General features: G+C 39.1%; 1 protein-coding gene, 1 long non-coding RNA gene and 1 other non-coding gene across 3 annotated transcripts; 1 reads left to right on the forward strand and 2 right to left on the reverse strand.

Annotated features, from left to right (window-relative positions):
• Window positions 1–8,094: 8,094 nt before the first annotated feature.
• Window positions 8,095–10,176, reverse strand: LOC148876359 (protein DETOXIFICATION 48-like). The gene is made up of 2 exons (XM_088966678.1): window positions 9,957–10,176; window positions 8,095–9,793 (listed from the first exon to the last, which is right to left on the reverse strand). The coding sequence occupies exons 1-2, from the start codon at window positions 10,086–10,088 to the stop codon at window positions 8,309–8,311; spliced, it is 1,617 nt and encodes a 538-aa protein (XP_088822804.1). The 5' UTR covers window positions 10,089–10,176; the 3' UTR covers window positions 8,095–8,308.
• Window positions 10,177–13,566: 3,390 nt separating this feature from the next.
• On the reverse strand, window positions 13,567–26,977 carry LOC148876360 (uncharacterized). The gene is made up of 3 exons (XR_016105869.1): window positions 26,374–26,977; window positions 14,584–14,669; window positions 13,567–14,344 (listed from the first exon to the last, which is right to left on the reverse strand). It is a non-coding gene; the product is annotated as an uncharacterized LOC148876360 (long non-coding RNA).
• On the forward strand, window positions 25,589–25,709 carry LOC148876361 (U6atac minor spliceosomal RNA). Its single transcript, XR_016105983.1, has one exon. It is a non-coding gene; the product is annotated as a U6atac minor spliceosomal RNA (small nuclear RNA).
• Window positions 26,978–27,293: the final 316 nt, after the last annotated feature.

The raw sequence follows: 27,293 nt of genomic DNA on the forward strand, positions 1-27,293 counted from the left end.
CCTGCGGAACGTCATCCAAGGCATGAGTTGCTACCTTAATAAGCTCTATGGCATTTTGCTTTTATCTGTTCCAGTGATTTGTGGGTGGTCATGCTACCCCCATCTACTTGCCAACTGAGAATTGATCAGACCAATGGACAACCAAAGTCATTCCAATCAATCAAATCAGTCAAGCAATCAATGAAGCCTTGTCCCAATTTTGTCAGGACTCCTTTGCCTCCATCAAGACACAGCTTATGGTATAATCAAGTTCCATACTGCCCTATCCAAAGTTTCTCTCAATTTGTGGTTAGATCTTAAGAGAGGGCAAAAGCTGCTTTAGGTAGGAATCGTACGAGAGTTAGGTCGACTGTGGGGATAAAGTTTTTCCTTGTATTGCATGGACTCTACTATTTTCTAGGTAGGAAGAAAAAGAAAAGTAATGCTCTCCATAAGTTCCAGTTCCTTCGAGGAGCATGATCTGTTTCCAAGCCAAGTTAGAAAATATAGAATTAGTGAGGTTGAAAGAGGATAAATGGTTAACACTTGGATACAGATAAGGTTTATGAACACAATAAGCATTGCATCCCGCTTGATTTGCCTGAATTGGGATGTTACTGATCACTTAATTTTCAGTTTGATTTGCATCTGATAGATAATGGGCTTGATCTACCAGGTGTGTTAGAACAGGATGCTACAGTGCTTGCATAAATACAAAGGTGTATTAGGGGGAAGATGTAGCCCATGTTCGATTTCACTTCTAAGAAATATTTCTTTTAATAAGTACTTTTAAAAAAGTGGGGAAGAAGTATTTTTTGTTAAAAGAAGTATTTCTTAAAAAAGTAACTTAAAGTTGGCTTTTTTTTCAGCACTTCTTTGAGAAATACTTCTCTAATAGAATGGGACAAATTAAACCCTAGTATTTTCTTTTAATACCCAAAATAATCCCGTGCGAGGGTTTAAATTATTATTATTGTTATTATTTTTGTTGTTGTTGTTATTATTAATTGGGCCTACATGGCAATTCACGTGTGAGTCCATGTGGACTCTCAGTTGTCATAATTTGGCATTTTTTCATTGAAATATATAGTATAATATGTGAAAAGCATTATATATATGTATGAATGAAGTGAGGGTTAAAATTGTCATTTACGTCAATACAAACACTTATGGAGAAAGTAGCTTACCAAACATTCCCACCCCAATAAGTGCTTAAAAATATAATAAGTGATTTGGCAAGTGGATCATCAAACAGCCTTAAGTGGTTAAAATAAATACTTTTAAGAAATATTTTTTTAACAACCACTTAATCATCAAACAGGACCTTCACATAGAGAAGAAATGTTTATGGCTTACCGACTCAAGTCTTATATAGATTTGCTATCTCTGCTGTTGAAGTTTTACCTAGTAGAATGGCTTCCAACAAGGTAAAAATTCGCATCGCTACTACTGAAGACCTAACCAAAAAACATTGGATTGATAGGTAGAATTAGGTCCCATTTGGTTTGCAGGAATATCTCCATTCCAACCGTTTGGTTGGGCAGAGCTGGAATCCCATTCTCCCATTTGAGGAAATGGCCATTCTCTACCCCTCCCTTGGGAATGAAATCCCATTTTTACTTATTTTAGTTTTCATTTTCATTTATGTCTGAACCAAACAAACTATGGGAATAGACCATTCTGATTCTAATTTCAAAAAATTCTTATTCCAATTCTGGTTCTGATTCCAACCGTAAACCAAACGGACCCTAGGTTATGATATGATTAGAAATCACTTTATTGTAATTAAAGTGTTCACGAACTAGAAAGCCCAACTAAGAATTAAATGTTCAGTATATAGGTTCCAAGGGGTAACCGATCGACGATTGAACACAAGGCCTGTAAATTCAAAAGTATATTAATTAGACAAGGGAGAATGCAAATCAGCTAGTCAACCAGCTAAAGCTTCTGCAGCTAGCTATTGGTATCACCATGACACGATCGTTGCTTCCACAATTAGCAATCGTCGACCCTTAAAGTGAATTCATGGGTGGTTAGGACTTAGAAGTGGTCCTTTGCTTGTCATCGTCACAGGCGCCTGTGACGGCCCGTGGGGTGGGGTGTTGGGTACGTGGGTTCTCAAGATTTTTTGTGTAATTTTCGAGTCTATTGAAGCCAGCACTCTTTACTGCCTCAGTGGTTTGTACAGCTGCTGTCTCATATATACGATTTTTTAAAGCATCCTGATCTATAGAATTAGGTTTTTACCGATTTATTGAAATGAAGAAACCTTCAATGACTTTAGGCTGTGTTTGTTGTAACTTCATCAATGGAGTTGTACGCTGATGAGTTTACAATTTTGTGAACCATTGGAGCCTTTTTAAATGTGATAATCGATGTACAATTGATGTAAAATCGTAAATATGCATTGATTATCGCTACGTATTTACGTCGATTATTGATGAAAAAATATGGACTGGGAATAGAGTTTTATACCAGTCCATATTTACACAAAAAATAAACATGTACAAATTTTAAGTACATTCGCATTTACACCTAAAACAAACACAATTGCAATAACATAGATTACAAAATTTGATTGTTTTGTGGACAAAAGACTAACTAGCTACCAAATAAATAGACCCTTGTCTTCCTACTGTTCCAATAATGATTCAACCTCTTATATATTGCTTAAAATTGTCTAATCAGATTGACTTTTGAATTCAAAGATTTTCAACTTTGGATTAGAACAACTGTTGATCTATTAATTTATCATATGACATTGGCCCCTACTATTCAATATTCAATGTATGTATGATATAGTACAGTATCTACCCAATTCGCGTCTGATAATGATACTTACCAAAACATTTTTCATTCTTTCTCTAACGAAATACCCAAGTGGTCTCTCTCTCTCTCTCTCTCCTTTGCCTGTGGCAAATGAAAGGTAGCGGGCCTCATTAATGAGGCATATTAAATGACTGATAAAAAGAGAGTTGAGTTATTGCGACTTGTGCTTAGCGTCTGAGCATTCTTGACCCGGTTGCGTATTAAACAGCCATGAGTGATGTAGTTGAAGAAACTGTGCAGCTTTAACGACACTTGGCTATTAGCTCTTACTTATCAGAGTGCCCCGCCAATTATTTACAGGCGCTCGCCATTTCGTTGCGTGATGGATCCTCATGGCCTGTTGCCATCATCCAACTGATGAACTGATGCAATGTCCATTGAGGCAGGTCATGGGGAACCGACGACATCGACCTAATCAAAAGCAAACAAAAGGACAAAAACAAATAAAAAGCAGGTTTGATGAGCAACTTTTCTAAGCCTGCCTACAGCCGGAGTTCATAGCTTCTTGGACTCCTTTTCTTTTCTGCTTCCTTTACATTCTCATTGTCTGGATTACCTAATCTTGGATTAAGCATGCGTGAAGCTAGTCAGTATTATTAAACTTGTAGTCAAACCACTACAGAAAGGAGATGGGGTCAAATGCTAATAAGTGGAATAACAAATTATGTCAACAACATGCACAAATTTTGAGAATTGAGAGTGTCTTCTTCCTTGTTCCAGCTGATTCGTTTTGTTTATGGGTTTCTTGTTCTTTGATTTCAGATTTGGGACAAGGATACACGTACGCATTCAGAGAAAACTGACCCAGCTGTTGGACAAATTATTAAGTCCATCCTCCACGTGTTGGGCATAAAAAGAGTTGTACCGTTCTCGTCTTTTCTATTAACAAAGGGGAATTATCATTTTCTACTTTACCTTAGTGAGGGGTAAAAGCAGTGGCTCATCTTCCCTGTATGAATGATGAGTCCCTGTTATAGCTTTAGGATTGACTTGTGCACAAAGAGGAGGAAAAAGATGATGTGCACAAAGCAAGAAAGTGAAAGTGGGCCAAGGATTGAGACATTCCAAATTCGAGAAGGTCGGTTCTCATATAGAGGGACCAGAAAAACAACCTTGGCCTATAGGCCGGGGGACAGCCCATTGGCCATTGCCCCACTGGGCGACTGCCCTAACCCAAAACTTGCACCCATGTCCTATGAAGGACACTTAATGCTTCCTATAATTGATAGTTTGATACCCATGTCCCACGTCGAGACTTGAGAGAGAGAGCATCGAGATACGCCCATCTTCGCCTTGGGTAGAAGATTTGAAGAAGATGATCGATCAATGCTATATAGCCCCAACCCCAACCCCAACCCCATCCCCCAATATATATAGCACATAGCTAGCTCTCTGTCTTTTGGTGGGTCCATAGTAATTAAGCGACTGTGCCACTGCATTGGCATCTTGGAATGTAAGGATTACTAGTCCTCCATCTCAAGGGCATTTCCCGAGTCACCTGAATTGGGGACAGTGGAATAACATGTCTATTCTTTATTGGAAGGGTGGACCCTGCCCCTGCTGTGGCAACTATATATAGGCTATAGCTGGCCTAGGTCTGATCTTAGGCCAAAAAATCAAACGGGTCCATGATGTCCTGCCAAGTGCCAAATGCTGCATTTGCCTGAAAATAAAAAGAAAAGCTAATAAACTACTGCAGTAGGGGAAAGCTGAGCCTGAAAGCATCACACCACGTACGTCAGGGCTCATCAGTAAAATTTCGTGCAGTTGAAGAGTTCAATTTGTTAAGTGCAGTTATCTGCAATTAGCTAGACAGTCATGAACTAACATGAACCACCCGCCCTCCCTCATGGACTATAACTATGCCTATCTAGACAAAGTCGTCCACTTAATTAAACTACTGGTTATAATATAAGTTGGGAGCAGCTAGTGGCCGGCCACATTAATCCCCTCCTTAAGTGTGGATTTACTTCTTTTTTCTTTCTTTTGGCTTTAGAAAAGGAAGGGATAACTGGATAAGGAGCACTAGCTCACTAGTACTCCTCGTAGGAGGGAGGACGGTGGTGGACAGAATAAATGTTTAATTTAGAGAACAAAACCCATGGCGGTTTTGCAGCTATTATGTCTTCTTCTTCGGCAGAACATTAACCCAAAAGAACATTAACATAAATATATAATAGTTTGGTTTCTCTCTCTAGGAGGAGCCCTTCTAGAAATAAAGATAAAAGGTCACTTCGTTAGTTTGTTTCTCTCTCTCTCCTTTTTATGTTCCTTTTTCCATCAATTCCACATGGCAACGAGCCAACGACCCTACCACTTCCACCAATTGGTTTGTTTAGTAATTATATTACGAATTCTTAGATAGACCCCTAAAGGACTAGGTTGCTATGTGAACTGAAGACACGTGTCGTGTTATCATCAACCAGAACCCACAACAAAAAACATAGTTAGGCTTTTCATTCTCATGCTGTGACAGAGAGACAGGTGGCAGTAAGTGTAAGACTCCCAATTACACTAGTGATCGTTGTGAATTTGCAGAAGTTCACAACTTCATCACATTGGCGGTGGCATTCCAATTACTTTGTATGATAGTCTCTAACTTTTATTCCCAAATGGGCAATTACTTCGCATGAAAAAACTTTGACTCCATACGTTGTTGAACTTATTGTTGAAAGCAAGAGTAGCAAATTAAACCCAGAGAATCTTATAAAATTAACTTGGGCTACGTAAGTGAATATGTAATTCCCACGATCGACTATCAATGGTCCACTACTCTTTAGTTTCAGCCAAAAGAAAGAGAATTTGAAGTTTGAAGGCCTGAATTGAAGTGATGAATATATTCAACCTGCTGATCAACTATACGCCATCCAAAGCATCGATCACTTGCTGGGAGCTGGACCAACCCACCCACTATTAAAAAAAGAAAGAAGAAAGCTTTCTCCATCTCCATCTCCATGCAAGTGACGTCTGGGGGTCATGTTTATGTGGCGTGTTGTCAACTTGTTCACTCTCGTCGGTCATAGTTTTGACTGGTCAATGATACAAAGGCTCAACTCAACCTCTTTGTTTCTGGAGTAGAGGAATTGAACACTTGCTTAAGACTTTTGGCACCAGAGTTGGACCGGACCGATGGTGATGGCTGGGTTGCGGCTCTTGACTCTTTAATTGAGATAGAATTTATTGGTTACGCTCACGCTCACAGTATCGTAGGACATCTGACCCTGTCTTCCTCTTTTCTTTACTTTCCTATATAAAATAAAAGTTTTCTTTATTTTGCTCCCCACTTGCTCCATCGATTTTCATTTCCTTGTCATTTATACATATGTGGTGTGTGACGGAGAATAATTTTGACACTCAAACGCAAAGTATCGGTTCTCACAAGCATGAAGCACCCACCCAAAAAATAATTAAGAAGACACGTGGCACACCAACAGTAGGAATGGACCCACATTCCTGAACGGATCTGATTTATTTTGTGATTACTTCATTACTTGAACTTAAACTCAAACAAGGGGCTTTTGGGTTTGTGATTAAAGGTTAAGTTAACATTTGTAGAACATTCCATTGGCCCACAGACCACAGTGAGTTTGACATTCTTTTGTATGAAATCTGCACGAATTGTTACATCAGATTGGTTAAATACCGGAATGGAATTGAATAAAGTTAAGAATGAATTAATGGTTGTGATAACACTATGTTGATCCACTTGGCTTCAGCAAACGCTGTGTCGTGATGTCTGCATGGTCGGCTGGTGGTGACACATTAGTATAGATTTGTGCTTATTTGTGCACAAGAACATTCCTGTACAGATATAGCACTTAGGACAATTGAAATGTGGTTGAATTATCTTCACCAATCACAACTCCTAGAGAAAACATTTAACGACGTCAGACCATCAGACCAGAGAGATGAAATTTCTTGCCACCTTTCCTCCAACCACACGGGGAAAAGGAGAAAAGTGGAAAATAGGAGTGTGGTGTGTAACTGTGTATAGAGAGAAAGTGAGAGTTGTTTGGTGTCTGTTGCTCAATATATAAAAAATGCAAAAAGAAGTAGTCTTACCATTTTCTTTTACTGTTGGTTTTTCTTTCTCTAATTTTTAAAGCAATTGTTCTCTTACTGTTGGTTTTTCTTTCTCTAATTTTTAAAGCAAAAAGAAGTAGTCTTACCCTTGCATGGTTTGTGTAAGAAGGAAAATTTTAAAAGGGAAAAGGAGAGAAATAAAAAAAGTAAAGAAGGAAGGGAAAAGAGAGGGTGAAAGAGAGGTGCGTTAAGTACTGGCCAAGCAGAGGCACTGCTCCTATTTTGTCATCTGAGAAGTAGACAGAGCTAATAATAGCTGGATTTTGTTTTCTTCAGTTAGAAGCAGGGACACCCCCCCCCCCCACACCTCCATCCAAGCACCTCTTTCAACTGATACTTCTATACTATTATTATTCTTTAATGCGCTAGTACATATAACCCATATATAAGATCTCTCTCTCTCTCTCTCTCTCTGTTGGAATTTTGTTTGAAGTTTTATGGGTACTTGTCTGTTTTTCTTTTCAACCTGTATTATTGTTTATATAAACTAGTAGTGTACATTGTCCAAGGATGAAAAGGAAAGTATGATAAACACCATCTCGACTATGTAGAAGATATATATAAATAATGGAAATTCATAAGAGAGTAATAGTCAGTCTTTACATAATTAATAGGTTGACGTTGATTAGTGGGTATTTACTTGAAGAAGAAGAAGAAAAGAAGCTTATTGCCTTATTTGCTCATGAATGTATATTTTAAAAAATGCAAGAATGATAATAAGCTAAAAATTATAAAAGCTAATAAATGTGAAAAAATGAATGAAATGTAAAAATTTTGAGATCACATTTCCTGCGACCCCCGTCGCAGGACAACCCCGAGACCCCCAGTGATTTTTGGAAAAAGAGAAAATGTGACACCAATAAGCTAGTGTTTGATTAAAAACACTGGCCTGTTCAAAAATCACTGGGGGTCTCGGGGTTGTCCTGCGACGGGGGCCGCAGGAAATGTGGTCTCTTAAATTTAGGCTTGTTTTGCCAGAAATGGTGGAGGTGTGAAGATATTCCTTTTTGGGGCGGCTAGTGTTGTGCCTCAAATGGAAGGAACAACAACAAAAAGCAGGCAGATCCTCTCTACAGCCCCTAAAAACACCGACAATAACTTAGCCTTTTCTTTCTCTCTTCTCGTGTTATTCTTAACTTTATTTCTTTTTTCTCCATCTCGATCGACTCTCTTAATGCGAATAAAAACGTAAACTGATGGAAATTTATGGAAAGAAAGAAGAAGTTCTCAACTCATCATCATCTACAACACAAATTAAGTCGGATTACATTATATATAAATATATATATATATATATATCATTAATTTTTATAAATATAAATATATATATTATCATCTCTTTTAAGATGAAAAAGAAAAAAAAAATTGGAAATTAAGAGTAGAAAGAAGCACTCTCCTTTGAAGGGTAAGGCTTTAATTAATTAATGGAATTCACAATGGGTGTTGAAATGAGAGGATCTGTTTCTTGTGAGTCTGACTTCACAAGTCCATTAACACACAAAATCTCCTCCAAATTAGGAACCTTTGTGGCTTCCTTAGTAAAAGATGATGATGACAATGAAGCATTTGTTAGTTCTCTTGCTCTCTCCGCTTGAACCACCCAATCTGTGGTGCCTAGGACATACAGCATGAGTATGGCACATGATACCTGTGCTGCCAGCAGGCCAATCCAGAGCCCTGCAAAGCCCATTTTGGCCACAAAGCCCATGAAGATGGCGACTGGCATACCCACCAAGTAGAAAGATCCCAGGTTAATATTGGCGCCGGTCGTTGGTCTGGCGCTGCCTCTCAACACCCCGCAGCCGGTGGTCTGCGGGCAATTGCCGAGCTCACAGAGTCCAACTATGGGCAATGCTACTGAGGTGAGCTCAAGAATTTCGGCATCGTCGGTGAAAAACAGACCCCACCGATGTCTCACCAGCGTAGTGAACAGCATTGCTGCAAGGCCTAGAGCTGCCGCACATGCGAGAGACACGATCATGGCGATGCGGGCCTTAGCCGGTCTGTTGGCGCCTAGCTCATTCCCCACCCTTGTCGACACACCAAGGCTTAGAGATGATGGGAAGACATAAACCAAAGATGTTGTTTGGATAAGGATTCCCATGGAAGCAATGGTCGCTTTCGGATTAACAAGCAGCCCACATAGCATTATCATGAACTCATACCACCACCACTCGAGGCACACTGAGACGCAGGTTGGCACGGCCAGCCCCAGCAACGACGACCACCCTCGGAGGCAGTCCATGCTCGGCGCAATCCATGAGTCCTTGTAGACACCGGAGAAGAAAATAAAGGCCGATAGCAAGAGGAAGAGATTGAGATTGGTCCACACCATGGCTATGGCCACCCCTGCAATACCCATCTTGAAATGCACGACTAGAAGGAAATTTAGTGGGACGTGGAGAAGAACAGAGATTGCAGAGCAGTATGTCAACGGCAACGTAATGCCTTGGGTCCTCAAGTAGATCCGAAGGGGGTGGAGGAGGGAGAGGAAGAACAGGTCCGGGATGGAGAACACTATAAAGACATGCGCCATTGATGAGATTTCTTCGTCTTGGCCGCACCACAAGAGGATCCTCTTCATGTTGAGCCACATGGCTGATATGGGGATGGAGGTGGAGAGCAGAAGTAAAACCGTTCTTTGCAGAGTTAAACCCAGTAGCTTCCATTGTTTCGCGCCGTATGCTTGCCCACAAATGGGCTCCATTCCCATGGCCAAGCCGGAGATAACCGAGTAACCGGTGATGTTGGCAAAGCCTATCGAGAGAGACCCTCCTGCGAGCTCGAGCTGTCCGAGGTGCCCAAGAAAAATCATGGAAATCATAGCTCTTGAATACATGATCAGACCTGTAAGAGCTGTCGGGCCTGATATCTTCCCCATGGCTTTGATTTCCTCCACTACCTGAACATTATGCAAAGAAACAAATTAAAGCAAGCAAGCAGAGACAAATTAGAAATTGAGTACTTGGTCAAGATTATAACATTGTTGGATAATTAAGTACAGTATATATACTATTTACAATATGGTATGCTAATGTTCTTGAGAATGGCTGTTTGTATATTACCTCATAGGGAGTTGGCCATCTATGGAGTTCTTCACCACTGTAGACATCGTCCATGGTTTTGTTGGGATTTGCGAAATGAGTTTTCTTTGAAGAGAAGAATGAGGAGGGAGAGGATGGCTTGGGTTTACACATAGCTACCTTCTCAAAGGAGACTTTTTTAAGATTTTAATGAAATCGAATCAACTTTTTATAGCTCTTTTATTTGTCTTTGATCTGATTGAGCTACCATGGAGGGGGTATATATATATACTCATATACATGGAGAATGTTGGGACGACTAGGTCTTTGAAGGACAGGTGCCAATAAAAGTTAGAAACCAATAAGAAAAGTAGCATAATTTGAAAAAAAAAAAAAAGAAAAAGAAAATGAAAAAAAAAAATCGACCACTGGAAGCCTCAGAGTGCCTATAGCCTGGTGTTCTGTCATACTGAGTTTGTTCCGTATATGTGCAGTGTGCTGTGACTTGCTTAAAAATTGGGTGAGGGTGGGGAGGAGCCAACCCTCCGTCTGTGATTCTCCTTCCAGTTCAAAGTTCATTTTTCAAACCATCTCTTTATGTGTCTATATGGTTCAAACCATTTGTTGGACACTCAGACTAGGTGGGGGTACCACGGTTTTGCTGATTTTGCATGAAACAAGACTCCAGTGCAAACTGCAGAGAGGAAGTTATTGCTGTAATCTTATTCCCCATGATAAAAAAATGAAAACCCAGATGATTGATAAATTGATGATTGGTAGACTGATTGTTTTTAACCGCCATTTTGGGTATCTGTCCATAGGATTTGGTTCTGTTTTGGTCGCTTTTGGTTTAACTAATCTAATTTTACTGCTTTAATTTTGATCCAATTGTTAAAACAAGGAGGATTATCCTTTTATTTTAGAGTAGTGAAGAAAAGAGCACGTGCCCATGGCCCCAATATTGCTGTGGCGTCTGAACTCTGGAGTCCAGATTTGAGCAAGAGGGGATGTATGTCAGGACATGGATCAATGTCGTTTCGCTGGTGGATGAGAATGGAGAAATGTTTGACGTTCTAACAGTGTCTACTAATGGATCTCTCTGATTATGCAGTTTTATCATCTCCAGACAGTTTGAGACCTTTCCTACCTGTTTGACTTTATTCTACTCAACTTGCTCAGCAGAATCATCAATCTTTCTTTGAGTCAATTACATTAGCTGATCTCTCTCGCTGTACCCAAGTGCTCTGGCTTTATCATCCTTTTCAACCCTGAGCTTCTTCTATCTTATTGTGGACTGGATTCCATAATAAACAGTAACGTAGATTGCCAACGTTTAACTCAAGTACTTGTCGTTATGTGATGACACTGTCACACACACGTGCGCAGGAAAATGTTGCCGTGTGCCTCTCTCTTGCAAGTTGCAACCCATGTGATCAAACCCCATTCATGTATGCATCTGCATTGTCCACAAGGGATCTAGACATCGATGATGAACAGAGATCCCTGTCTGATACTTTATCAAGAGGTGAAAAATCAAAAATCCCCTCTGTAATTTGCTCTGTTGGAGTCCTCATTCCTTCCCTACATTTACACTTTTTTCCCCTTTCCCAATCCCAGCCCCCTTTTCTAGCTACTTGATTAGAGATGGGGAACTCGATGGGAATCCGGATGCATGTCTATCAGTTTCCTCGTCAATGAGTTCTTTTCTTGATCTTTTTTCATTCCATCAGGAGTGAGTGGGGCAAGGACGGTCGTTTCTTAACTGGTGGAGCTCCGCTATTCCAAGAGTAAGATCAAATCTTTGCTCCATCAAAAGATTTTTGGAGATTCTGGGGCAATAAAATATAACCACCAATCCAATCTACTACTCATTAGTGGGTTTTTATTAGGTCCTCCTAATCATCAACAAGCCCTTTGCTTTTCTTTCCTCCCCCAATTCCATAAAAACCTCCTTGCACCAATAATGGGTTGTGTTGGTTTCTAGGGAACTAAAATGGGTTTCCGTATCAACCCTCATCAGTCTGATTAGAAACCATGACCAGTACCCATGGTTTTTCCCTTTTGGTTGGTTAATAATTTGGGGTTTAAGTGACTTCCAAGTGTCAAATCTTGGAATTCTTGTTAACTCAGTTATTGATATTATAGTCATAAATCCCTGTATCATTGTTGTTGTAATCATTATTTTTTAACTGTACGCTTGTGGGTATTTGGGAGGAGGTGTTGCATCAATGTATGGGACCACTGTATTGAATAGGTTGTGTGGATAGAAGCCGGCAGATGGAAGAAAGGAAACACTGAAAGACAATGAATGCTCCAGTTAGTTGTATCCCTTTCCTCAGAATAGGGTTGAAGACTTGAGTGTGTCTCTACAGTGGGAATTTGGCTGTGACTGGGGCAACAGGAACCCCACCAAACCAACCCCCCACCCCTAACAAGTAGAGCCAGAGCGGTTTCTTTTCCCTTCTCAAAGGTGGCCCCTTGTCAGATTCCATGTGTTTCCAGCTCGAAACGTGTGGCCTTAGATGGAAGTTCTGTCGTCTGTGTTATCCACTCAGGGATGGAAATAAGAATTTGGAAATAGAAAAGAAGACAAATGTTGTTTCCGCGCTGGGTTTTTTTATTTTTATTTCCATTGCAAACGGAAGATCCCATTTGGACGAAGCTTGTTAAAGTTGTCCGTCCAGTTCATCGGTATAGAATTTAAAAAAAAAAAAAAAAAAAGTGGCAATATCAATTTTACAGAAGACATACAAAATATCCGGTGAAAATTAGACTCCTATCACTCTTCTTTTAATAAGTTGCCTTGACCCTTGGGTCAGAGATGTAACGTACAGTGCCAACTGTGCCATTGATATGGATGTTCGTAAAAAGTCTCACGAGGAAATGAAATGGAAAGTAACTTAATCCTAACTGAACTGTTACAGAAACTGGGCCTCACAGTTTACTGTTTAGATCAGGGACCGGATTGTACTGCACACTGATAGCAATGAACAAGTTCTAGGATCGAGAGTTGTGCACTTGTCTTGTACCATTGTACAGTCGGTCAAATGCTGGATTTTGGAGCCATGGCTTAGACTTTTATGAGACAATTATCTCTACCTCTGGTAGTAAAATAATGAGATGAGAAAACTGAATTTAGCACAGGCAGCAAGAAAGCTCCATGTAACAGTGATGGGTTCAACATTTTGGGGTTCTTTAGTCGGTCATTAGAGAGGAGGAAGAGAGGATTTAAACGTGTAAAGCCCATTGACTTGAAGAAACACAGACCAGAGGGATGAACCCATGAAGAGTTGAGTTGAATCAATCATGTATGGTGATGGCCATTACAAGATGATGATGATGGTGAAAATAAATGTATATGATATGGAAACCATTTTTGTTATTTAACCATCCAAGTAGATAAATTCGAAAATGATGTTTCACGTGGCTACTGGAACTGTTTTACCTTTTTCCGTATTCCTCTTCTTTTTTCTTACCATTAAATTTGTAGTAGTTCAAGCTGCACCATAAAGGAAGCCTTTAATTGTCTCTCGGGCTCCGGTAGTAACCATTGCATGGAGTCTTGAAGACAAATCAGGTATCAGTGATTCCGTATGCACAGAGATGAGTGCAATTTACAGGGGAATTTATTCCAAGATTCTGATGCAAGAAATAAAAGAGAGAACAATAATAAAGAGACCTCCCATTAAAAAATAAATCTCTGAAGCTTTCAAGAAGTATAGTATACAGACATGTCCCCATCAAGGTTTCAATCAGCATAATTTCGCATACCATCTGTTGGCCACCAATCACAGTTGCCATACCCATTACGTGCACGATAGGCTGCAGGATTCCGCACATTTGAATTGAATGGCGGAGGGCGGAAATCTTCTTAGAATAATCCCAATCAATGACAAGCAAATTATCTTGCTGGTGTGGAAATTGTCAATGGGAGTGATCCCCTAATCCTCAACAAAGTATGTGCACCACCACCTTTCCGTACGATTAGCCATAAAGAAATGCTTAGAGGAGATGAGAATCTTCACAATTCAAGGGATTCCCTAATGTGTGAGAGGTAACTTGCTTCAGAAAGCATTCAATACTAGCCATTGGACTATGAATCCTTGGTCCCTTTAATGAGCATAAATTCAGGATTATCTCCAATGTTTCCTTATTAATCCTTCACTCCTGTATCAAGTTAAGCCCGCTTGTCATTGTTAGTGGAAGGTGCATCTTGTGAGCATGAACCACTTGGTGTAACTATTTAACCAGATTTTTTGTGCTTTCAATTAGTCTCTCATACTAAAACTTAAAAGTTATACACATCACTGAAAAGGTTAAGACGGTTGTCTCCTTCTGGTAGCTAAGTTGGCATAGAACCTGAGACCTCAAGTTGCAAGGCAGTGAAACTTCCGAGTGAAACTTCCAAATGAACCACAAATCATTCTGGGCTGAACATACCACAAGGTGAAAACTTGAACAAGGTCTTTCATTAATTTGAATGCAGATTCTTTTAAGAAATAAGGGTAAAAAAGATATTGATTTTATTAAGAACTACAGATTTAACAATAAACATTCACAATTTTCCTTTAACGAGGAACATATTTCCCGTTTCCATGTCATTTAGTGGCTGCAATGATGAATAGCTGTTTAAAAAAATAGATTAAAGGAAAAAAAAACATTTTAATACCTTAGAGATGAATCCTAGGGTTCTCTTGTGAGATTGAGATAGCGCCTATATGGCCATAAGTCCACTGACAAAGGCTGCAACTGTTCCTACAGGAAAGCATGATGAGTTTCAATCACCAAATTATTGATCCCATGGTCCACTTCTCAAGGATGTCATACCACCACTTAATCTCAAATTTCAACAATCAGTTTAACACCTTAAAAGTAGAACCTGAATTCTTAATTGAATAACATAGAAACCAAAGATAAAGGATCAAGGTTACCCCTGCTAAAAGAACAAAATCTTTCCTATACAACTATTTCTCCCTGAAGCTCTATTAGTTAAAACTTCTAGTTTTTTTTTTCTTTTTCTTGTTCTTTTTTTTTTGGTTGGGAGGAGGGGATAATCCAGGAGTACATATAGGTCATTTGGGTGAAACTCCAAATACTTAGCAACAAGCCAGGCCTTGTACCTCTCCACTATGCCATTTGCCTTATGTTTCACATAGAATACCCATTTGCACCCCACAGGTTCCTTTCCCTCAGGAATATCAACCAATCCCACGTGCCATTTTTGTGAAGGGCATTGATCTCCTCCTTTATTGCATCTGTCCATTCAAGAACAAATAAAGCTTCTACGACACTCTTAGGAAGGGGAACACTATCAATAGCAGAGAGGAAAGCACGGAAAGAGGGTGAAACAATCTCATAGGACAAGAAATGAGACATTGGGTGGTGTGTGGTGCATGATCTGACACCCTTCCTTTTAGCAATAGGAAGATCCAGATCACAATTGGAAGTGTCAATATCAATGGGTTCAAGAATATCAACTAGAATAATAGTACCTAGATGCGGTGAGGGCACCCCTGAGAATCCAATGGCATAGGTTGCACAGCTTCAGGATGCTCTGTGTCTATTGAACTCTGTTGATCCTAGCCTTGACTATTGCACCGCTATCTACGAAAGACCCGAAATGGAGGGTCAAGAGGAGAAGGCAATAGCACTTGTTTCTGTTTCTCCTCACTTGAACTCTCCCCCTGAGGAGAAGCAGAAAAGAAATGAACATCCTCAAAGAAGGAGACTTCCATGGATACAAAGTACTTTTTGGAAATGGGGCCAAAGCAACGATAACCCTTTTGGAAGAGAGGGTAGCCAAGGAAGACACAAACAATAACTTTGGGATCCAACTTACCACAGGTAGGAGATAAATCATGGACAAAACACTTACACCCAAAGGCACGCATAGGGATAGGAAACAATAGACCCTTAGGGAAGATGAGCTAATGAGGGGACATGTACTCCAAGAGATGATATGGCATCTGATTGATGACATAAGCCACAATCATAACAGCATCCACCCAAAACCTTTAGGAACTTCCTCTCGAGAGTGCATAGAGTAAATCCAAATATATCGAGAGAAGTCATCAATGAAAGATATAAAATATTTGTAGCCATTCTCCGTTGGAATATTTACAGGTCCCCAAACATCAGAATACACAATGAAATAATGACCTTCTGGTCTTTTATTACGTAAAGGAAACGAAGCTCTACAATGCTTGCTTAGCTGACACACTTGACACTGAAAATCATTGACTGACACTGACTTAAACAATTCAAGAAACAAATACTTCAAAGACTCAAAGGACATATGACCCATACAATTATGCCACAAAGTAATCTGACTCTTATTGGACTGACTCAAAGACTCTAAGGCCACAAGACCAACTTTATTCTCTAGCACATAGAAACCATTCACCATGTTCCCGCTACCAATCGTCCTCCCGAAGGCCAAATCCTGAAAGACAAAAGATTGAGGAAAAAAGGTTACTAAACAATTCAAAGATTGTGTAATGCTACTAAAAAATAACAAATTAATAGGCAACTTTGGACCATGTAAAACATTTGACAGAGGTGGGCCAAATGGCAAAGATATAGATCCTTGACCAGCAATGAGGGAGAAGGATCCAATAGACCTGTTCATGGGCCAGACTCGGGCTTAGGTTTTATCAAAATTCTAATGGGCATGGCCCGAATCCCAAGCCCAAAACAGTATAAAGTTTGGCCCGATGCCCAGCCTGTGAACAAGTCTAGAATCCACCAACTAACCTCACTTTATCTCTACCAGAAAGAAGGGTGTATGATTGGAAAAAGGTTGACTTAGTAGTCATGTAATTGGAAGCACCCGAATCAATAATCCATGGAGATTCAGAGGTATCAGTAGACACATGGAATGCAGAAGCTAAGTTACCCGAGGAAGAAACAAAAGAGGTGGAAGGAGTGGGTCTAAAATCTGCTTGTGTGAGAGCCCTGCCATATTGCTATAACTGGTCACAGAAGGCATTGATAATATTTTCCTTGAGATCAGAACTAGGGGGAAACCCTATGGATTCGCAGTAGTACATCCACTCTGTGGCTCATGAGAGGCCAAGTTAGCCAAGGTGAGCTTCTGAGTTGGTTTCTTATTCTGCTCTTGTGTTGATCTCTTAGGTCTTGTGCCACTTCGTCTTTTCATGCAATTCCCAACATATCTCCCATGTGTTTCGAGATTTCTGACAATGAGTGCATCACAGTTTATCTTTATCATCAACCATTTTCTGACCATTTCCCTTTCTTGCTGAATTAGTATTTACTTCTTACACTAAAGCAATGGTCTCCCCTCAGGAGGATTCATGGCAGATTTTCTACTTTCCGCAGATTGAACCAATGCATACACCTCTTGAACAGTCGGAAGATCCTTGCCACCCAAAATCTGAACTTGAATGGGCTCATACATGGGATTAAGCCCCAGCAAAAACGCAAACACCCGCTGCTATGAAACTAACTGTTTGTAAGCTTTGGCATCTTTCTCACTCTCCCAATCAATGTTTTGATAATAATCTAACTCTTTCCAAATAGATGTGAGGGCAGAATAGTAGGTGGATAGGCTTATTTCCCCTTCTTTACATGTTGCAAACTTGGCTTGCAATTGATAAATTCTAGTATAGTGTCTCTGCTTGGAGTAAGTTGACTTTGCTTCTTCTCATATTTCCTTAGCTATCTCACCCACATAAAATTCTGTTTAACCGATGGTAGCATAATAGTCAGAAGCCATGACATAATCATGCAGTTCTCCTGGTCCCACTTATCATATTCAACAGTACCAGCCCTAGGCTCCTTTACTTTCCCATTGATGTACCCTGCCTTTTCTCGGGCAGTGATGTATAGTTGCCTCTCCTTAGACCATGTCAAATAATTTCTGCCATCTAAGGGGGTGATAGTTGTTGGAAAACTCATGGAGTCCTGACTACTATTCATTCCTCCTTGATTGAAGGAGGTTCCAGAAGTTGTAGAGTCCTCAGAGGCCATAGCAAAGAATGGTTATCAGAAGGTTCAGACCTACAAACCTCCTCCCGTAGTCCACACACCAAAAAACACACAGCCCTCACTTCAAGTGTTAAAAAAAAATTGTAACACAGCACACTGTGTTTGCAGTCACAGGTTCACAAGTCTAACCGACCTCACACGAGCTAGTTTAGGCCACATATGGCATTTACAGCACCTGCCGTCATAGATTCACGGGTCTGACTGACCTCACAAAGGCTAGTTTGAGTCGCACATAACATCTACAGATCTCCTGTTGTATCTTTTCAACTGAACCAGGCCATACATGACCTACACAGGTTCTTCACCCACACAGATTTTGATCACCGACCCACAGGGACCAATTTAACAGGTACACCATTCAGCTGAGGCAAACTTTAGTATGTCCTTAGTAACAGTACCAAGAACCAATAAAAAAACTTCAGTCTATATTTTTTATCAGTTCGACTGGCTTTTAGAAGTTACAGTCTAGAGAAGAATGGAAGAGACGAAGAAAGGACAACCACCGACCTCTAAGAAGACCTCAGACAATCATCAATTGCTTTATGGAATTGTTTGTTCAAGTTTCTGTTCAAGAATTAATGGAACAGAATCAGCCAAACAGTTCTCAGGGCAAGGATGAAGGTATCTTCCTCATTCTCAGTCCAGACATGAGATGGGAGAGCTTCGATCAGTCAAGGAAACTTTTACAGAGCCCTGTCCTGCTCTGATACCATGATATCGATCAGAAACAGAACAGAGAAGAGAGAAGAAAGAGAAGGGAGAAGAGAAGAAGAAAGAAGAGAGAATTGAAGTCCAAAAAATCTGGGCTAGTGGTGCCAGAACTTCTATTTATATGTTAGGGCGACCATTACAAATAATAAGAAAGAAGGAAAAGACAAAAGTGCCCTTGCGGCACATAACCAAGATTATATCAAAATCCTCCCTCTCCAGCCTGCCTGTTTATTTTTTCTCCATTTTCAAGGTGCCTGCTAAAGTGAGATCTTGCCTTGAAAAGCTGCAATGTGACTTCCTTTGGGATGGAGGGGTGATGTAGGACCAGCTAAGTTCTAGTCCTTAGAGAATGTTGAATGGTCTTCTTTATCAGAGTTATATCGCTGTCAATGGCTGTAATGGCTTCTTGAAGGAATAAGAGAGAAAATAAGGAGAGAAAGAAGAGAGAAAATACCTGGAACCACTCACAGGGTGCTTAGGATCACCATAGGGCATGGGAATCACTCACCATAGCTAGCATAAGCTGAAGAAACCTCAATATAATTCATTGCCTTTGTGTAAAACGTCGATACATATTTATATACTCTAAACTCATAATAATCCTAGGAGTCAAACTATTAGACTCATAATAGCCTTAGGAGTCAAACTATTAGACTCAATAATCCTAGTAGGACTCAAACTAAGTTGTCATATTCTATTTCAATTCAAACAAGACTCGATAACTCTAATCCTACTTATGCCAAACAGTTCTCAGGGCAATAACTCAATAACTCAGCCCAGGTGTGTGCCTTTTTAAAATTTTACGCTTTTTGCTTTTTTTGAGTCTAATGCTTGGGCTAAGGTGCAAGGCTCATCAAGCGCACCAAGCATGCGCCTTTTGAAAGGGGTGGACCTACAACCTAGGCGAGGCGCATACCCCAAAATGCGCCTCGCCTGTGCGCCTAGGCACACCTTTTAAATCACTAGCCGAGGCCACACAGAGAACTAGAAAAGGATCTTGAAAGAAATGTATTTCTAAAACATTGCCCTCCATAACCATCTTTGTTAAATCATCAATAACATTAGCTTCTTGGATACTTAATTCATCAACCATCGATTGTGATGAATCTTCCCCATCGCTTATGGAAACTCTCAACTGCAATATTTGGAACTTTTCCTTCAACTCTCTAGCTTAGGAATCACCATTTTTGTGTGTCATGCTATCCTTGGTTCATCAACAAACTCTAGGGCTCCTTCCATTGTTAATGTTGGTGGAACTTGTGCTATGTCAGGTTGTAATTCTTGAATTAGTTCTAGTTGAACTTGAAAGGTAAAGTCACTTACTTCCTTACTAGGATCTACTACTGCACTACAATCAGCACATTTGTATCTTGCACCTGAATTTCTTTAACTTGCTCCGCTTCTATTTCTTCTTGATCATTAACCTCAAGCTTATCATGGGTGTTGGAAACTCCAACAATTTCTATTTTTGCTTGGCCTACACTTTCATGATTTTTAATATCTACAACTTCTATAGCTTGAAATTCTTCTTCTTTAGCTTCACCCTTAACTCTAGGATAGGCATCAACATGCAAGGAATCATCTACTTTTTTTTCAACTTTGTACCTTCTTCCCCTTGACTTCAAGTTCTTTGTTGTAACTTGTTGCTTCTTCTTTTGCTCGAAATTAGTCAACTCCATATATAGATCACCATGGAAGTTTAGTGGGATGTACTTTTCTTGCAAACACCTCTTCATCTCTGCCCATGTACTAATTGGATCGTCGCCTCTACTTTTTAGTCGTTGCTCAAGAGTTCTCCACCATACTTTAGCATGACCCGTCAGCTTCATGTGCGCAAATCTAATCCTTTGTTTGTCAAACATATCATGCCAATCAAAATATTCTTCTAGTTCAGCAACCCAATCAAAGAATACTTGTGGATCATCATCTCCTTTGAAATCTGGTATTTCCCTTTCTCTTCTAACAGGTTTGAAAACCTTACTCACGTAGCTAACATTATTAAATCTGTTTTCTTCCACCATCTTCTCAAATAAGTCAACCAAAGACCCTTCATATGGTTCAAAAACCTAATCATCATTGGTTCTAGACTTGTATGATTGTCTAGAAGATAACCTAGGCCTATAGAATCGGTCACTTTGTGAGAACATAATGAATAAACCATTAGCTTTGATACCAAACTTATGTAGGACCAACTCAGTTCTAGTCCGTAGAGAATGTTGAATGGTCTTCTTGATTAGAGTTTTATGGTTGTCAATGGCTGTAATGGCTTCTTGAACGAATAAGAGAGAAAATACCTGGAATCACTCATAGGGTGCCTAGAGTCACTCTAGGGCATGGGAATTACTCACCATAGCTAGCATAAGCTGAAGAAAACTCAATATAATTCATTGCCTTTGTGTAATACATCCATACATATTTATAGACTCTAAACTCATAATAATCCTAGAAGTCAAATTGTTAGACTCACAATAGTCTTAGGAGTCAAACTGTTAGACTCAATAATCCTAATAGGACTCAAACTAAGCTGTCATGTCCTATTTCAATTCAAAGAAGACCCAATAACTCTAATGCTACTTATGTAATGACTCTGAAATTTTAAACATAAACTATAACTAGACAAATTAAACGCTATCAATGGATCCCACAGAAAATTGCAAAATGACAAAAATATATAAAATTCCAATTTTGACTCTTCAACTCCTGCATCAAGGGGATAAAAAAAGGAGCATATAGTTAATTGGGAGATAGTTTGCAAACCGAAGAAGGATGGAGGTTTGGGTCTTGGACACTTGTTAGAAAGAAATGTTGCTCTTCTCTAGAAATGGCTATGGCATTTTTCCTTGGAGCAAGACAGCTTCTGGGCCTCCGTAATACAAAGCAAATATGGAAGGAACAGTTATGGGTGGGACAGCAACACTGTGACAACAGATTCTCTTTCGCCAACCCTTGGAAAGGTATTATGCAAACTCTTCCTCTCTTCTCCCCTCTAGTAAGACTCAGGATTAGCAATGATAATCAGATCAGGTTCTGGACAGATACTTGGTGGGGTCCTCAACCTTTGTCTGCTACATATCCTAACCTTTTCAGCCTAACCTTGGATGAGGACATCTTGGCTTCTGGTGTTTTGGTCAGAGACAACCAAGGCCAGTCCTTTAATTTCAATTTTTGTAGTGCACTATCAGATTTTGAAACCCAAGAAGTCTCCTCCCTTCTCCTTTCCTTCAATTATGTATTTCTCTCTTCACACCTCCCTGATAAACGTGTCTGGTCCTTATCCCCTATTGGCATCTTCACCAAGTCCTTCACCCACCTTATTACAAGATCCCCTCCTGGCTTCTTGGTCAACAGAATGTGGCATCAGGTGGTACCTCTGAAAGTTCATTTTTTTATTTGGGAGGCGGTTTGGGAGTGCATTAATACCTGTTACATGATTCAAAGAAAGATAAAGGGTTCTCTGTGTCTTTCTTCCCATATCTGTGTCATGTGTATGAAGGATGGTAAATCGATTAGTCACTTGTTAATTAATTGTGAGGTGGCTCGTTCTCTTTGGCAATTCTTCTTTGACCTGGTGTTTGGTTCTAGTTTCTATTGGGCCCCTCCCAGAAGTGTTACTAGCTTCTTAATCAGTGGCCTTCTTGCAAATTGGGTTCTAGAGGCAAAACCTTTTGGAAAGCTTTATCTCATGCTGTTATGTGGTATATCTGGGAGGAACGAAACAGGAGAATTTTTTACAACAAGATCACAAGGATGGAAGCCCTTAGAGAGAGATTTTTTTCTTGTATTTTTTCCTGGTTTCTCCCCTCTGATCAGTTCAAAGGTTTCAGGTATGCTCGTCTTGAAAGAAATTTATTAGAGATTCTACATTCTTCCCACACTGAAAATCGGCATAGTCACCTCCTCACTCCTAGGCCACAGCTAGATTTCTTCCTGATGTTTGATCGCAGCTGCAGATCATTATCTGGCCAGTCTCCAGTGGCTGGCATTGGGGGAGTTACTCTAAACAGAGAGAAGCCTATGACTAGTGGATTGGCCTTTCCTTGAGATTTTAGAGAGAGTTGGTTTTGGAGAGAGATGGAGAATGTGAATTGATGGTTGTATTAGCTTCATGCATTACTGGATCCTAATTAATGGAGTTGCAAGAGACTTCTTCCCTGCCAAGAGAGGGACAAGACAAGATGTCCCTCTTTCTCCCCTTCTTGTTTACTTTGGTTGCGGAGGTCCTCAATAGAATGATAATTAAGGCTGATTTGCAAGGCATTATTAGAGGTTGGAGAGTTGGTAGAAATGAGATTGTAATCTCCCATCTCCAATTTGCTGACGATACAATTTTGTTTTGTGAAGGAGACAATCCAGACTTTGCTAGTATTTTTTATTTTTATCAGCAAGAAAAATCTTATTGATTATATTAATTGGTGAAAAGTGAGAATACATCTACTTAGCTGGTAATTTAAAGGGTTTGATTGAAACTTTTAAGAGTGTCTCTAGTGTCAAGGGTAAATTGGGGAAAAAGTGGAATAGTAGGAATCAATATGAAAGAAGGGGAGATTATAAGGATTGTTGAAAGTTTTGAGTGTGAAGTTAGGGACTGGCCCCTGGACCATCTAGGACTACCACTAGGAGGGAATCCAAGGACTGATGGATTTTGGAAACCGGTGGTGGAGAGGTTTGTTAAAAACTTGGCCTTGTGGAAAAGAAATTATATCTCTTTGGAGGCAGAATAACTCTAATAAGAACAACTTTGACAAATCTTCCTATTTACTTCTTGTCTACCTTTTTATATCCCAAATAGCATAGCAAGACATCTAGATAAATATATGAGGGACTTCTTGTGGGAATATAGAGAAGAGAAAAAGGATCACCTAGTCAAATGAGAAGAAGTCTAACCTAAGGAAAACGGTGGTCTAGGGATTGGGAACAATCTTGTCAAAATCTTACAATTTACAATATGATTCACGATTCAAATCATGAATCCCAAGGGTTTTGATTCAAATCTTGTGTCTAAATCCTTTTCTGCAAAAATCTTACAATTTTTGTTTGAGTCCTATGACTTGATTCATAAAGAGCCATTGTATGTAGATTTGTTTGATTTTCAAGTCCAACTTGATTATATCATCTTAGGCTTCTATTGTATAAGTGCTGAATTGTATTGTTTTAAGTACATATATGGTAGATATAGATTAAAAATAGAGTAGAGTCACACTTTTCCTATATATATTTAGCTTTTTCACATATCTATATTTAATTTTTTGACAAGTTTAAAAAATAGAAATAATCTTATGATTTACAATACGATTACGATTTTCAAAACATTGATTGGGAACATAGTTCTTAGGAATATAGTCTTGTTAGGGAAGTGATTGTGAAGCACTTTAAAATTGACAAGTTGTGGCACAAGGTAATTGACAGCATTCATGGGTTGGGAGATAATGGCTGGAATGCAAAATTATCCCCAAATGACTTCTTCCTCTCCTAGGAAATTAATTTTTAAGGTTTACCCAATCTTCCTCAATTCCATCTACTATGATGTGGGAAATGGTAACAAAATCTGATTTTGGGAAGATCATTGGTTGGGGGAAACCCCTCTCAATTTGCAGTTTCCTTTTTATACTCTCTCAAACTTTAAAGGTGAAATTGTTTCTAAATTGGGAATACCTTTTCCCCAAGGGATTAATTGGGACCTTGGCTTCAGGAGACGCCTAAGGGAGAATTAATGTGACTCTCTTATTCAATTACTTGGTAATTGGTATGTTGGAGTCAGTTTTCTTGGATCAAGATGCCAAGGACTCTAGTCTCTAGGATTTGGTTAGTCTCTCCTAATGGCTTATTCACCTGTGCTTCTTTTTTTAGTAGCCTCACTCTGCCTAACTCCCTAGGGGTCAAATTCCCGGTGAAAGAAATTTGGAGTAAGCCTATTCCACCTAAGATTCAAACTTTTTGCTAGGAAGTTTTCCTTGGTTAAAATAAATACTTATTCTAAAATAGCCTTCATTTGTTTGTTGGTTGTCACTCCATGAAATTTATATGGGGCTTGTTTTGTGGCAATATTTAGAGCTAATTGGGTGGAACCCAGGACTCCATGAGACATTTTTGCCCAATGGCCAACTATGAGAGGAAACACCAAGGAAAAAATAGTTTGGAAGGAAAGAAACAAAAGAGTTTTTGAGAACAAGGTCCATAGAAGAGAACACATCACTCTCATATGTGGAAAGAGGATAATGGATTGGGTTCTCATACTTCCAAAGTTTGAAGATGTTTCAAGAGAAGATCTTGGCACCAAATTTTGGGCTCTTCTTGAATTGGAATCAAGCTTATAATACCTTTTTTTCTCTTTTGTACAAACTTTTACTTTGTAAACTTCACTTGTGGTGATTTCTCATCACCCTAGTTGCTACACTCCTTTTCTTTATTAATAATATTTTCTTTTTAATTTACTACAAAAAAATACTATTTTTTATCAAATTAAAAATGTTTCATTTGTTTTGAAAAAAAAAAAACACGTGTCAAATATTTTTTTGGGGGGAGGGGGGAATTTCAGGTAGTCACCCTACAATTATGGGGTGGTGGCACTTAGCCACTCAAACTTTGTTTTGCAACAAAGACCCCCCGAACTTTTTAGATCCCAGCACTTTGCACCTATTGTTAGCATCTCCTCAGTTAATTTCATGCAATATTCCATTAAATATTTCTAAAACTCCAGGCCACCCTTATGTTATTTTACGAGATTATTTTGCTCTTTCGACTTAGCTTTTCTAAAATCCTAGGTCTCACATGTTTTTCTCAACTTTCATTGAAAAAAAGGTCACCTTGAGAATTCCTTGATAATGATCAGTTTATCAAAACCTTGAGAATGATTTATGCCTTAGAATGGTTATTTCATTATTTTAATATTTGTTGTTATTGGCCAATAGAATCTTGAATGGGTAATTTGGTAATTTTATTTTTATTGTTAGCCCGTGTTCTTTGAAAGGAGAGACGGTTGGCATCTCCCCTGGCCCTGACAGGGACGCAGCCTTCCGGCTTACCTGTTAGCACACATTGTCAACCCATTAACATGTCAAGAGACAAAGTGCTGGAATTAAAAGTTCAGGGGCCTTTGTCGTAAAATAAGTTTGGGGCTAAGGTCTGTTCATTACTATTTCACAGGACTTAGAGCGTTCGGTTCCAATTATCTCTTCAGCCTTAATCTCTTAATTCACATTTTGTTTTCCAAAAATTACCCCCAAAAGATTCCTCCTCTTACATATATATAATATTTTGATTAATTAATTATTAAATACATATTTATTAATAATTAATTATTTTTATTACTTAAAAATAACTAACAATAATTGTCATTAATTATTCATTTTTAATTAACCACTGAATTAATAATTATGTAGTTTAATTGATTATAAAAATAATTGATAATAATTAATAAACTATTATTTTAATAATTATTTATTAGTTAATTATTTAATTAATAATTATAAACTTATTTATTTCAAATATTTATTAATTAATTATTAAATGTCAGTTTTAAAAATATTTAATTTTTTATAATTTTTTATCAATTCCCCATCGGCGTTCAGATGTCAGGCTTCAGTGCAGGAAACAAAAAAAAAAAACGAAAGAACGTTCTCAAAGTGCTCGAAAAAAGTATGGTTTTATGTAGGGTTTGCTTTTGACGGAAACAACTCCATTACTCCAAACTCATAAAGCTATTAATAATTAACAAATAAATAAGAACACGAATAGTTACCGATGTGATTGGCAAGACGAGCCCTGCAACTGCAAGGTCTTGGGTTATCGTGGGTCATGTTTTTAGCGGCATCAAACAACCAAAACCCTAAAACAAAAGAAACGACGGCGCACGCCCTCGACTCCCCTCCGCCCCCGTGTATCCGACCGATGTCCGCGAAGTGTCCAATAATCAGAACGGCAACAGTCATAGACACCTCTCCGGCAGCGATGAAAGACCTGCGACGGCCGAACCGACTCATGCACCGGTTGCTCATGTGCCCTACCAGGGCCTGGACCAGTAGACCGGAGAGGGGTCACAAAGGCACAGGACTCTGATTCATGAGTGCGGAATCCCGAGATTCGTAGGGCGTCCATTCGAACCCATCGAGGCTACGTGAAACAACCGCTTTAACGGCACCCTTTTTGCGCTGGCCTTCGGGCTTCTCCATCATCGCTAAGGATGACTCGCCGAGTTGCCGGCACCGGTCTTCAGTCGGGGCTATGTTTGAAACAAGTACAAATATAAATATGTGGGGTACAAATAATGCAAAATATAAGGTTTTGCACTACAAATAATATCTATATTTGTATTTCTTCCAAACTGAGCTTTAGGCTGTGTTTGGTTGCAATGCAAATTTATTTGCATTAATATAAATGTATGAAAGTACAAACGTAAAAAAATGTAAACTGTTGTTTAATTTTGTTTTGGATTTTACTTTATTCTCTTCATGTTTTGATTTATTTCTTTTGTACCGTAATCAAACAAAATAGGGAAAATTCCTTATTAGTATCCTACACTTTGGGCCTAGTGTCATTTTGGTCCTCGAACTTTAAAATATGACAATTTAGTATCCAAACTTTCAAAATATGTCAATCCTACTTATCATTAACCAATTCATTAATCAACCATTAAGTGACATTTGAAAAGACACAAATGCC

Source organism: Nelumbo lutea, chromosome 1 (assembly GCF_056320005.1).
Source record: "Nelumbo lutea isolate HS-2025 chromosome 1, American lotus-T2T, whole genome shotgun sequence".
NCBI lineage: Eukaryota > Viridiplantae > Streptophyta > Magnoliopsida > Proteales > Nelumbonaceae > Nelumbo > Nelumbo lutea.